Source organism: Anomaloglossus baeobatrachus, chromosome 3 (assembly GCF_048569485.1).
Source record: "Anomaloglossus baeobatrachus isolate aAnoBae1 chromosome 3, aAnoBae1.hap1, whole genome shotgun sequence".
NCBI classification, from domain to species: domain Eukaryota; kingdom Metazoa; phylum Chordata; class Amphibia; order Anura; family Aromobatidae; genus Anomaloglossus; species Anomaloglossus baeobatrachus.
This window is the reverse complement of record NC_134355.1, coordinates 660,068,970-660,081,932: the sequence shown is the minus strand read 5'-3', so window position 1 is coordinate 660,081,932 and position 12,963 is coordinate 660,068,970. Positions and strand designations below refer to the sequence as shown.

Here is a 12,963-nt window from a genome sequence, read left to right as displayed (position 1 = left end):
GAGCGGCTCGGCCGCCGAGCACGTAGCGGTACACCTCAATTTCTGGCTTCACAAACAGGATACTTACCCATCCACTTACCTTGTGGAAGTGCGCCTTGTATTGAAGTCAACGGTGACCCGTTTGGCGCGAAGATTCCCGCCGGAGTCTTCTTCCCCGTGAAAAGAGCGCGAAAACTCTAGCACCGCCCCCTGGGAACACGGCCGGAAAGCAAGGCCGGAAGTCGAAAAACGATACTTACCGGCCGGCTAGTGGAGTGCTACGAAAAGACCAAGGGGGAGAAGCGGGAAGAGCTGATGTAACCATGGCTGATAAGTGCAGGGATGCCAGCACTCTGCAGACACACGTTCCTGGATCCAGCGGCAAGACGTGCCAGAAGTTCCAGGCCAAGGTCCACTCCATGTTGGCGGAGTGGACGTCGGAGATGAAGGGCCTGGTCACAACCGTTCGGGCATGCGAAGTGGAGGTGGTCTCAGAGGAGCAGGTAAGCAGTGACCCATGCCGCTATGTTCCCCAGGAACTGGCCTGCCAGGCTGAAGGGCCCGGCCTGCTGCCATCCACCACACCACCTCCCTCACTGCCCATGCCCACGACCAACGCCCCGACCGACCCATTACCCCTGTTACCGGTAGCGGAGCCCGCAGCGTCTGTGGGAGGGGGCCCAGACCTGGGACCCCCGGGCCTTACCTTTGTCACCCTCCTGGCACCCGTCTCGGCTTCCATCCCGGCTGCACCACTGATGACATCTTGCCCGGCCCCGAGCATTGCCGCAACAGAGATGATGACGGCTCCGGCAGTCCTCCCGGCCGCAACAGAGGCGATCCTCGCCCAGAGGTCGATCGCAGGAGCGATGCTAGTCGCTCCCAAGTACCCAGTCCCGGCTGTGGAGCAGCCGGAGTGCCCCTGCAGAGAGGAGGAGCAGGCCACTGAGCAGTAGGGCCCACGGCAGAATGTGAGTCCAGTCGTAGCCGGTGCCGGGGGCATCCGAGTGAGCCTGGCTCCTGGGCAGGAAGTGGCGCATGGAGCCCGTGTCCCATACTGGGAGCGGCAGCAACGGCAGCTGCTCCAAAAAATTGCTGTTTAAAGAAGAAAATTAGGTAGTGGTTCCCGGCTACCCTCTTGCCCGTCCCCGTTGGGACCTTGTTGACTTCCCATTCTAGTTTTACCCCGTTTATACAAAAACACATGGCCGAGAACTTGCAGGCCAACCCAAAAATTATTAGGCCTTGTAAATAGTCCCTGACCACCCTTTTTCATAGTCCTGCAGTCTCCGGAGAGGCTGGTTGGAGGAAGGGCCTGCGGAAAATTGTAGGCCGAGGTCCTGTCACTAGTGAGACACGGTTACTACCCTCTGGGTCAGGAGTCCTGTGGACGTGGGGCCTCTGAGAGAGACTGCCGGGTAAGGAACTTATTACCCGGCCCGTGTGGGCAAGACCCAGACCCGAACCCGGACTGGGGAAAAGGGGTGCTGACCTGGTTTTTAGAGGCAGCACCAGGGCTAGGTTTGTTTGCGTGGACAAAAATGAAAAGGACCCGGTCCTGTCCCGTTCCCGGTTAATAAAAATGTTTTAATGCAACGTTTAAGTAAACTGCCTCCCATAAGGAAAGAAAACAAAAATATGCTTAATTGTACAAAAGTTATTATACTTGTAAACATGTTTTTATCTTTTTCAGCTCAAAAAGCAAAATAAACCGGTGTTGGTCGGACAGCCCGCAGACGGTCTGTGGTTAACCAAGGGGGAGTGTGACTCCCTGGCCCGGCCAGGTAGTCACAAATAGGGCCCCGCATTACACCTGTCCCCCGCAGGTAACATACAGTCAAACATTTAAACCATAGTCACCCCCCTCAGGGCTTGATGGACACACCAGGGGGCGGAACCAGGCGGTTGGAAGACGCCCACCAAGGAGGTCAGACAACCTGGGATGAGAAAGTAAAGAGTACAGTTTAGAAGTTCAAGTTCGAGAGGCGTGTGGGCTGGAGCTGTGTGCAGCTCCAGCAGAGGAGAGAAACCAATTTGAGCAGGTGCCGGGGTAGGAGCCCTGGTACCTTTGGCTAGGAGGCAGACGGTGGTCTCCGTCTACAGGAGTCGGGAAGACAGCTCGGTGGAACCAAGGTGGACCGGGACAGGGTTGTAGCCCGCCGGTACCGACCCGGGGAACCAACTCGGAAACCGGAGCACAAAGGGGGGGTACTCAGACCCTGTCCCTAGGTCCAGAAGCTACTGGGGGCTAGCTAATTAACTGATTGTGGCAAGGACTAGAGGTCCTGTCCCACCCAAAGTCCCGACTGAAGGCAACAGCCCAACGAGGGGGATAAACGGCCACCGCCATGGCTCAGAGATCCCCTGGGCCAGCGTCTGAGGGCAAAGGGCTCCTTAGGCAACAACAAGCCGGGAGCGGACTCCTGAAGTTGCAAGCACAGGCAGTCCACCATCCAACACAGGTGCGGGAGAAAGACAGAGACCACCAGCTGGGTGAGGGACCAGACCGTAGCTGGCTATGGGCACTGACCATCATCACCTTGGTTTACCAGAGACTTGTGTGTTTACTAAAAGTGAGTACAACAGCACCCTCCGGTCGCCCATCTCCCTGCACCGCCAAACATCCCTCCAATGGTTCCTTGGGCCACCATCCCTGCCCACAGAGGGGTTAACAACTTGCTGCGTAACATCTCCTTTTTCCCCCGGGTGCCCCGTAACTGCAGCGGTGGTGTCCACTTTCACCACATCCCGTGGGTGGCGTCACGAACTTAACACGGCTCCGGCCGTACATCTACATCCCCAAACCACAACCCCCCTTTTAATTGAAGTGACCCCCGGGTCCAGAGACCCTCGAGCCACCCACTGAAGGTCCGGATCCGAGCGGCTCGGCCGCCGAGCACGGGGCGTTACAGATACTCTCTGCACTCTTTTAAACACATGTTACATTAAGGGAAAGGTTGAGGGCACAGGTACAGGCTCTAGAGGAGGTGCAGGAAGCAAAAGAGTAAGCAGTTGATCCAGAATTTTGGCCTGCAAACCTTTGGGATTTCCACACCTGGGAAGCAGCCCCTTCCCCGCCTGTCCCCACAGCCACCAGAGAAACCCAATGCCTACTCAGTGAGATGTAATGTCCATGCTTGCTGGTCCAGGTGTCAGTGGTGAAGTGCACCCTGGGTGACACAGAGTTTTCCAAGGAAAAGGTAATCTTGGCTGCAACTTGATGATGTAGCGCAGACAGCTTTATTAATGAAGTAATGGTGACTGGGCAACTGGTACTGGGGGACTGCGACAGCCAAGAGGTTTTGGAAACGTCTGCATCCAGCAGCAAGAAAGGAAACATTTTGTGGTCAACAATCTTAATGTGGTCAAGTTCAAGCACTTTGCTTACTCATGTCTGGGAGGAAATGCTCGTGACCAAACCTGCGTGACCGAGGGCTGGCTGCTATGCTGAGATAGGGTGGAGGAAGTGTACTGCCCCGTGCTCGGCAGCCGAGCCGCTCGGATCCTGACCTTCAGTGGGTGACTCGAGGGTCTCCGGACCCGGGGGTCCTGCGGTCACGTCGATCAAATAGGGTTTTGTGGTTTGGGGACGTATGTGTACGGCCGGAGCCGTGTTTAAGTTCGTGACGCCACCCACGGGATGTGGTGAAGGTAGACACCATCGCTGCAGTTACGGGGCACCCGGGGGAGATGTTTGGTAGCAAGTTGTTAACCCTTCCGTGGGCAGGGATGGTGGCCCCGGGATCCGTTGGGGGTGTTTGGCGGTGCAGGGAGATGGGCGGCCGGAAGGCACTGATGTACTCATGATTAGTAAACACACGAGTCTCTGGTAAACCAAGGTGATGGTGGTCGGTACCCGCAGCCGGCTGCAGTATGGTCCCCCACCCGGTTGGTGGTCTCTGCCTTTCTCCTGCACCTGTTTGTGATGGTGGACTACCTGCGCTTGCAACTTCAGGAGTCCGCTCCCAGCTTTGGTTGTCTGAGGAGCCCTTTGCCCGCAGACGCTGGCCAGTGGGATCTCTGTGTCGTGGTGGCTTTCTATCCCCCTCGTTGGGCTGTTGTCTTCAGTCGGGACAGGACCTCTAGTCCTGGCCACAATCAGTTAATTAGCTAGCCCCCAGAAGCTTCTGGACCTAGCTTCAGGGTCTGAGTACCCCCCTTTGTGCTCCGGTTTCCGAGTCGGTTCCCTCGATCAGTACCGGCGGGCCACTACCCTGTCCCGGTCCACCACGGTTCCACCGAGCTGTATTCCCGGCTCCTGCAGACAGAGGTCTCCATCTGCCTCCTAGCCAGCAGTACCAGGGCTCCTACCCTGGCACCGGTTCAGTTTAGGTCTTTCCTCTGCTGGAGCTGCACACAGCTCCAGCCCACACACCTCTCCACTTGACCTCTAGACTTGAACTTCACGACTAGACTAAACTTTCCCGCCCCAGGCTGTCTGAGACTCCTTGGTGGGCGTCTTCCAACCGCCTGGTTCCACCCCCTGGTGTGTCCATCAAGCTCTGAGGGGGGTGACTAGGGTTTTATATGTTTGGCTGCTGTCACCTTGTTAGGGAACGGTGTAATGCGGGGCCCTATCTGTAACTACCTGGCTGGCCAGGGCGTCACAGAAGGTGTTCATGACCTACCGGTGGACTGGGTGGGAGGTGTAGAGGGTAGATGGAATGCTGGATTGAAAACCATGTGGTATTCTCGATGTCTCACATGGATCTAAAGCACTAGGCACTTCCGTAATACGACAGACCCCCACTGTAGCAGGTATACAAGAGGAGGTTCTGCGGTCAGAGACCTGTATTACATTACTTTCAGGATGCAGGAGGAGCAAAAAGTGACAGACGATGTTGATTTGGTGGCCGGTGGCTAGGTAGGTCCTTTAGTCAGCATTTTAGAGCAGCGAGATTCCCAAAGTAATGCATGTTGGTTAAGCATGTGTCTGTTCATGCTTGTAGTTGTCAAATTATTACAATTTTGGCCTCTACTCAGTCGTTGTTTACAACGCTGGCAGATAACGGAAGTTGAGTCATCTATTGCAGTCTCAAAAAAGGGCCAGACTAGGCAAACCAGCCTGCGAACTGCAAACCCACAACCGCTGTTGAGGAGGCAGTGCTTCTCAAGGTTGCAGCACTAGGTGTTTGGACAGGAATCGCCACGGTAATATCCTCGGCTTCTACTCCTACTCCTTCTAGTCATCCGTTGAGCTACTCAGCTGCGTGCCTCTGGTTTCACACCAAGTGAGATCTACAGCTTCATTGTCATGCTCTATGTTGTCCCCTTCTCCTCTTCCTGACATCACAGCACAGTACGCATGTGACTCAGGTATCTGAGTCTCATCATCACCTCCATCCCCGGGGTTTAACGTCAGTTGACAAGGGTCAGAATCCTGCTGGAACCCTACTTCATCTGAGCAAGGATCTAAGACACAATGCTTTTGGGCATCGGTGCAGATGTTTTCCTCCTCAACAGTTTGGGAATCTTTGGAGCAGACCTGTGATGCCCATGGGATAGAATGTGTGAAGAGCTCTTGAGGCTCTCCCATGTCTGGTTCCCCACAGTCATTTTGGTGGTTGGAGATTTCTGATGCGGGTGCAAACAAGTGTAATTGGGGTGGCACCTCTGAGGAATACACTGTGTGTGATGTGGAGGACAATGAGGAGAGGCTATCTGATACAGTACTTGAAACCCACTACCAGCTGATGTTGATGAGCCTCATTTAGAAATTGTTCTCATTTCTCTTGGGACAGGCTGAGCCGGTGTTTGCTCACTAGAGCTTTGACTAACAGAACTTCCAACATGTACACATACAACACCTCGCCTATTCCCCTTTCTATGACAACCTCGTGTTGATTTACCACTCATGGTTAATGTACCCTTTCTCTTTTAAACAGATGTTTCACAACCCTATGATAATACCTGTCAGAGACCTGACACAAAAGAAATAATTTAGGTACTAAAAGTTAGAAGAACACCGTTTTACATTGTTCAACAGCAATTTCTAAGCAGGCACCAATATGTATAAATTTATTTCAGTGTGTAATTTACAGCAGACCCAGAAAAGTAGTAATAAATAGGGATGATCGAATACTTCAAATATTCGGCTTCGCAAATATCCGACGAATAGGTCGCCGCTATGCGAATATTCAATGCGCAATGTAAGTGTATGGGAAGTACAAATAGTTCCGAATAGTTGTTATTCGGGTTTCCCATAGACTAAAGGGTGCCTTACATGCTGCGACATCGCTAGCGATAGCACCCGCCCCCGTTGTGCGTGCGACACCTGTCAGCTCCACGCAGCTAATGAAGGGAATAGCGCGATCAGCTGTATTCAACGGTGGCCGCGAGTAACCTCAGTGACAGCTCAGCTGATCGCGCTATTCCCTTCATTAGCTGCGTGGAGCTGACAGGAGCGGCGGTGTCTTCTGCAGCTCCGGTCACCTTCATGCAGCACAGCTGGAAGCGACGCTGGACCATCCTGGATAACGCCGGACATGGAGGGCTTTTTCGGGCTTATAAAATTGGTGAACAAGGCAATTCGTTAGTGTTTTTTTTTCTAATAAAGGATTGTTCGTGTGTGTGTGTTTATTTACTGTAATTTACAGATTAATCATGGAAGGTATCTCGGGGAGACGCCTGACATGATTAATCTAGGACTTATTGGCAGCTATGGGCTGCCAAAAACTCCTTATTACCCCGATTTGCCAACGCACCAGGGCAAATCGGGAAGAGTCGGGTACAGTCCCAGAACTGTCGCATATAATGTATGCGGCAATTATGGGCGGCTGCTGACTGATATTGTTAGGCTGGGGGGCTCCCCATAACGTGGGGCTCCCCATCCTGAGAATACCAGCCTTCAGCCGTATGGCTTTATCTGGCTGGTATTAAAATTGGGGGGGACCGCACGCCGTTTTTTTAAATTATTTATTTATTTATTTTACTGCACAGTATAGACACGCCCACCGGCTGCTGTGATTGGGTGCAGTGAGACAGCTGTCACTCAGCGTGGGGGGGCGTGTCTGACTGCAACCAATCACAGGCGTCTGTGGGTGGGAAAAGCAGGGAATACGAGATTGATTAAAGAGCGACCGGCATATTCAAAGTAATTGTTGCCGCGTATTCTCTGCACAGCTGTTCCTCGCCGCGCTGATGATCGGGGAGTAGTATGAGCCAGGGGAAGAAAAAAACCGAGCACCAATGTAAGTATGACTGGGAACAGCAGAAAAAAAGGTAAGTATACGGAATTTAATTTAAAAAAAAATAAAAATAAGATCGCTAGTGTAAAAACGCACACGCACGAAACGTGCTGAAAACGGACATACTCCGTGTGCGGTCCGTGCAGGCACGGACCCATAGACTAAAGTGGGTCCGTGCCTGCGTGCTGCCGGCCAAAAACTGACATGTCGTCCGGGTAGAAAAGCGCACACATGTACTTACCACACGGTCACACGTTCCGTGTGATTTTACGTGTGTGTGCCATCTACCATTGAATAACATGGGTCTCCGTGTGTACGTGTCTCCGGTACGTGCAAATACGTACCGCACACGTACAAATTAAACGGATGTGTGTTGCGGGTCGAAGGCAATTTAAATTGGCAAGATGCAGTGTATAGATACTGCACTAATAATTTTTTTTTTTAAGACCGCTGATCATACGTGGCTACAACCTTAGCAGTGTTTTTAAATTTTTCTAAAGGCCATTACAATTGCCAACATATAGTGTGTACACTACACTATTTTTTTTTTTTATAGACTACCAATAACGCGTGGCTACAGTGGCTAGAATTAGAGCGGTCTTTTTAAATTTTTGTAAAGGCATTTAGAATAACCTACATGCAGTGTAAATATAAATGTTAATGATCTTTAAATCTTACCTCTTGAAATGATAAATAAGGTTTATTAACATCCAGGATGGGAATATTTCCTATTATTGGCCACGGTTTTGGACCAGGAGGATAATTCGGGTGAACACGTTCCTTCTGTTTATGTGCAACAATTGCCACGAAGAAAAATGTGATGAGAAACAGAAGAATTGTGACTGGATCGAGGGGCCACATATTCCCAGATATATCTGTGGTGGATAAATGAGTCTTATATTACTGTGAATGGTTTATAGCTGAGGGCATGTACCTTCCTCACCACTTATGATCACAGGATTATGTAACATTTCAGATTCAGACACGTCTTTCATATCACCAACATTGCACAAATAGCAGAGCCAGATCAAGAAACCTTTACATCATTTTTTTCTACCTTTTTAAAGTTTCTAAACATTTTTTAGAAAGTTCTTCCAGTAATCAAAAATAACTACAAAACCAATTATTGGTATTTGACCCTTAAGGGGGCTTTACACGGTAGCGATATTGCTAGCAATTTGTTGCGATAGCGAGCGTGTAAGTACCCGCCCCCGTCGCGCATGCGATTGTTTGTGATCGCTGCCGTAGCGAACATTATCGCTACGGCAGCATCACACATACTTACATGGTCGGCGGCGTCGCTGTGACTGCCGAACAATCCCTCCTTCAAGGGGAAGGGACGTTCGGCATCACAGCGACGTCACCACAACGTCACTAAGCGGCCGGCCAATCAAAGCGGAGGGGCGGAGTTGAGCAGGACGTAACATCCCGCCCACCTCCTTCCTTCCGTATTGTGGCCTGCGGCAGGTAAGGAGACGTTCCTCGCTCCTGCGGTGTCACACATAGCGATGTGTGCTGCCGCAGGAGCGACGAACCACCCGCATAAACAACCCTTACCGATTTTTGAGTTTGGGACGACCTCTCCATGGTGAACGATTTTCACCATTTTTGAGGTCGCTTAAGGTCGCTGGTCAGTGTCACACGCTGCGATATCGTTAATGACGCCGGATGTGCGTCACTAACAATTTGACCCCGACGACAAAACATTAACGATATCATAGCGTGTAAAGCCCCCTTTAGTCAAAGGTTTTCCACCATTGTGACTCAGGGGAGCATCTCACAGAAGAGACAACGCTTGGTTCCTCAAAAGAGAAAAATATGTCTTATCCGGTGACTCCATTGGAAGGCAAATGGAGGCTGTGTCTTATAAGCCAAATGTAGCTTACATGGGTATGGTGGAGAGGGAGTGTGACGCCCTGGGCAAGCCAGGGGTCACAGGTCATCCCACCACCACACCCTACACCCCAGTTAGGAACACCAAGGCTACCAAAATCCTTGTTGCCTTCCTCCAGGGGCTGATGTTCACACCAGGGGGTGGGCCAGGCGGTTGGCTCCGCCCACCGAGGAGTACACAGCCCTGGAGGCAGGAGGAACCAGGCAGTCAGCTCAGGGAAGAGCTTGAGTCAAGTGAGGGAAGTGGAGGAGTGAAGTTCAAGTTAGAGTTGAAAGTAGAAGTGAAGTAGTAGTGAGCTAAAGAGAGAAGCTGAAGTGACAGTAGTAAAGCCTGAAGTTGGTCCGGCTGTGTGCCAGGACAGTGACAGCAAGGTCAGCAGACGGCGGTGATAGTCTGGAGGGGGACTGCTCGGAGGTTGCTGGAAGGACCGCGGACGGGTAGTGACCCGGCGGTCTGGAGCAGTATAGGAAGAACAGTCAGCACCAGGGCAGGGGCCTTTCGGATCCCAGCAAGGCTAGGAGTCGCCATAATTTGCCAAATCCGTCAGTGAAGGGGACGTCTGTCTCCAAACGACCAAGTCCCGATTGAAGGCAACAGTCCGACCATTACGGAGAGACACCGCCACCGCCAGGGCACCAGTTTCTCAGGGCCAGCGCCTGCGGGCAAAGTAGGGCTCCTCCGGCCCATATCCAAGCCGGGGAGCGGGTTACCGGTGGGAATCCATCGCTACCAATACAGAAACATTAGGTGCAGGAAAAGGGACATCACCGTCACCTACTGGGGAAAGCAAGTGCAGCCGTCCGTGGGAACCGTCTTTCCAGCCGTGTGTTTTACCGAAAACTGTGTCCACGTCTCAGGCTGAGTGAGTACCACAGTGCCGCAAGGCACAGCGCTGCCCCCGCGTCCCTGCACCCCACCAAGCCCTGCATCACCCACCTCATCACTGGGCCCCGGGATCACCAACCCTTACCCACGGAGGGGCAACACAACAACTGGCTGCTCCATACCATCCTTCCCAGGATCCCTATGCAGAGCAGCGGTGGTGTCAATAAATCACCACAACCGTGGGTGGCGTCACGGACAATAACCAATCCCCACACCCAAAATCCCCTTTCACTCACGGGCGAGGAGCGCCGCTAGAGTCCCCGGGATCCGGCCCACCGCTCGAGCCACCGAGCAGCAGCAGGCCGCAGCAGCCGCGGCAGCCGGACCCGAGCAGCAGTAGGGAGAGCGCGGCGTCCCCTCCTCCGCCCGCGACAGGAGCAGTGCTGGTGCTTATGTTGGGCTGTGCTCGCTGCTGGGGGGAGTGAGGCAGGGGCCATCCTGAAAATGTCGGTGGTGCAGGCTTCAAATAATGGTACCTGGAGTCGGCGCATGCGCAGATGGAGCTCTCAGCTGAAGATCTCATCTGCGCATGCGCCGCCTCCGGTCCATTGATCACCCAGTAATGAACTTAAGGAAAATGGTGCCTGGAAGTGGCACATGCGCAGATGAGATATTGGCTCGTCATTGAGCAGATAGCTCAATCTGTGCACGCGCTGACTCCAAGAGCCATTTTTTTTTAAGCCAACAGTTTATCGATGCTCCTGCCTGACAGTGCCATCAACAAGCAAACGGGATACCCACTATACCACTTTCATTATCGCCCTACTCCAGCACTGCCCCTGCCTCCTATGACCTTGCTCAACTTCTGCTGCCGCCCCCCCCCCCCACCCTCCCCTGTTAAAACACCACCAGAATTCAAGACGGACCCCCCTTTTTTTATTTCAATTTGGGGTGCATCTTATAATCTAGTGCATCTTATAAAACAAAAAAATAGGGTACCTGTCAGGCTGCCAGCAGGGGGAGCTGGAGTCCTGCAGGGAAAGACACTACACGGAGCTGAATGAGCAAGGAGGGGAATTCACAGTGTGTGCTGCTGATGTAGTGTCTGTAAGCATCAGCCAGACAGCTGAAGCTGTGGGGCATGCGGGGGATGGTTAGACGGGTCCGGGTCATACACAGTACGCGCAGCAGGAAGACCGGAGGAACTAGCAGAGGAGGAGTCGAGATCATGCCGAGGTCAGTACCAGAGGAAACAACCGAGTGGGGAGGTAGGAGAGAGGGGAACAACCGGGGCTATTGTGGGAAGGAAGGAGGTGGGACAGAGGAATGGCAGAACGACTAGGAGACAAAACACAGACGGAGGCTTAGGGAACAGAGAAGGAACGGATAAGGATCACACTTTCAGGGACAAACACTCACAGGCAAAGCAGCGGTAAGCCTATAGCCACTGCTGGTTCACCGGAGATGACAGTATTTAAAGCATCCAAGCTCCGGAAGTGAGGCCCGGGAGAAGACTCCACCCCCTAGCCATGTGGACGAAGAGGGGAAACCGTGACAGTACCAAGATAAAATATCTTTACTAAATTAGGTTTATTCCTCTTGGCAGCCTCCGGCTTTTAGTTATAGAGGTATGTCTTCAGTCAATGCTCAGTACAGACTGTGCTCCGGCTCCAAGCACGCCCTGGAACATTGACTGACAGATGCCTCTGGATCAGATAATATCAGTAATATGCTCACTGTGAGGATTCATCTGTGCTTACCAGTTCCAGCAGTCATCAGATGACTACTCATATGCAATTTTCATATTCATGTGCTGATTATCTTTTCGTCATGCTTCTCTAAATGAAGCAGGGGACTGTAGTTTTTGAGAGATTAAGAAAACATTGAGAAAATGATGAGTATCTTGTTGCTACTTGATTGAACATTGCATATGAGCGGTCACGTGAGGACTAGTCAAGCCACTTAAGCTGTGTATAGGAGGCACCAAACTGGATTTTCACCCGAGGTGCAAGCAAAGTTTAATTGTTGCCTGCTTTCCTTGCCTGAGGTCACCAAGAAGGCAAAAAAGCTGTCCCTTCTCTTCCTCTCCATGATCACTTCGCAAACACCGGAATGTCAGTCACACTGCGGTGGTTGAGCTGCCACGGCACAGTGTCAGTGATTGATGGTGGTCCGAACTTGTCCGGTGATGTAAAGCAGGAAAACAGTTAAACTTAGTTTTTAAATATGTGTATTCAACCTTTTGTGCTTTTTCCGTTATCATTAAAACAGGTATTAGGAGGCTGAAAAAAGCTCCAAGAATACCTTAGAGATTACATTTCTGATAAAATGTTCTTGTTAGGATAGACAGATACTGTAGATGCCTGATGATAAGGATTAAAATGTAGTAACTATCAATGACCCTGTAGCAAAGAAGTTAACAAGATATTGAGAACATGCCATCCTACCTGGAGTCCTGCAGTGACGACAGCACAGAGAACACAACGCGCTGATCCAGTCTCCTCTCTTCTGTCTTCAGGACATGGAAGATTTTTATATCAAGATAGGAGATTATCACACCTGTAGCTCCACCCTGTAATTAACCCTGGAAGGTGTGAGTTTATGTGCCAATAATCTGCCAAACACAATAAAGTATATACTGCATGGTAGAATAACGATGGAATATAATATACAGATAATGAATTTCCAACAAAAAAAAAAACACTAACGAGCAAGTGCATAAGAGGTGCAGACCGGATATCATTGTGCCCCGAGATCACACCGACTCCCACTGGAGAACAAACAATATCCCTGCACTCTGTGGCATTGTTCCACAATCAATAGCTCCTCCATAAGTATAAGATAAGCAATAACCAGAATACAGTTGTATCAATGAGCTGTAATTTAGAGTAAAAGAGTCCTTAAAATCAAAGTTATCATTTTTATCAGACATTCTTATTTTGACTAACTTGTCAATTTGTCTTCAAGAATGGGGGCATTAGTGGTGTTCCATCTTCAATTACTCCATTTGCTTAGTTATTTTTGTCTTGGGGGGGCAGCATCATTTATAAATAAAGTGATTTGCGGATTTTCAAGTTA

The 12,963-nt window shown here is 51.2% G+C and overlaps 1 protein-coding gene across 1 annotated transcript in view; it reads right to left on the bottom strand.

Annotated features, from left to right (window-relative positions):
* LOC142296994 (cytochrome P450 2C5-like) overlaps window positions 1-12,390 on the bottom strand; it is a 130,445-nt gene extending 118,055 nt beyond the window's left edge. The window contains exons 1-2 of the mRNA XM_075341192.1: window positions 12,333-12,390; window positions 7,845-8,041 (exon numbers count right to left, since the gene is read on the bottom strand). Of these exons, the coding sequence (XP_075197307.1) occupies window positions 7,845-8,027 (183 nt within the window). The 5' untranslated portion in view covers window positions 8,028-8,041; window positions 12,333-12,390. The remainder of the gene's footprint in view (window positions 1-7,844; window positions 8,042-12,332) is intronic.
* Between the last annotated feature and the right edge of the window lie 573 nt (window positions 12,391-12,963).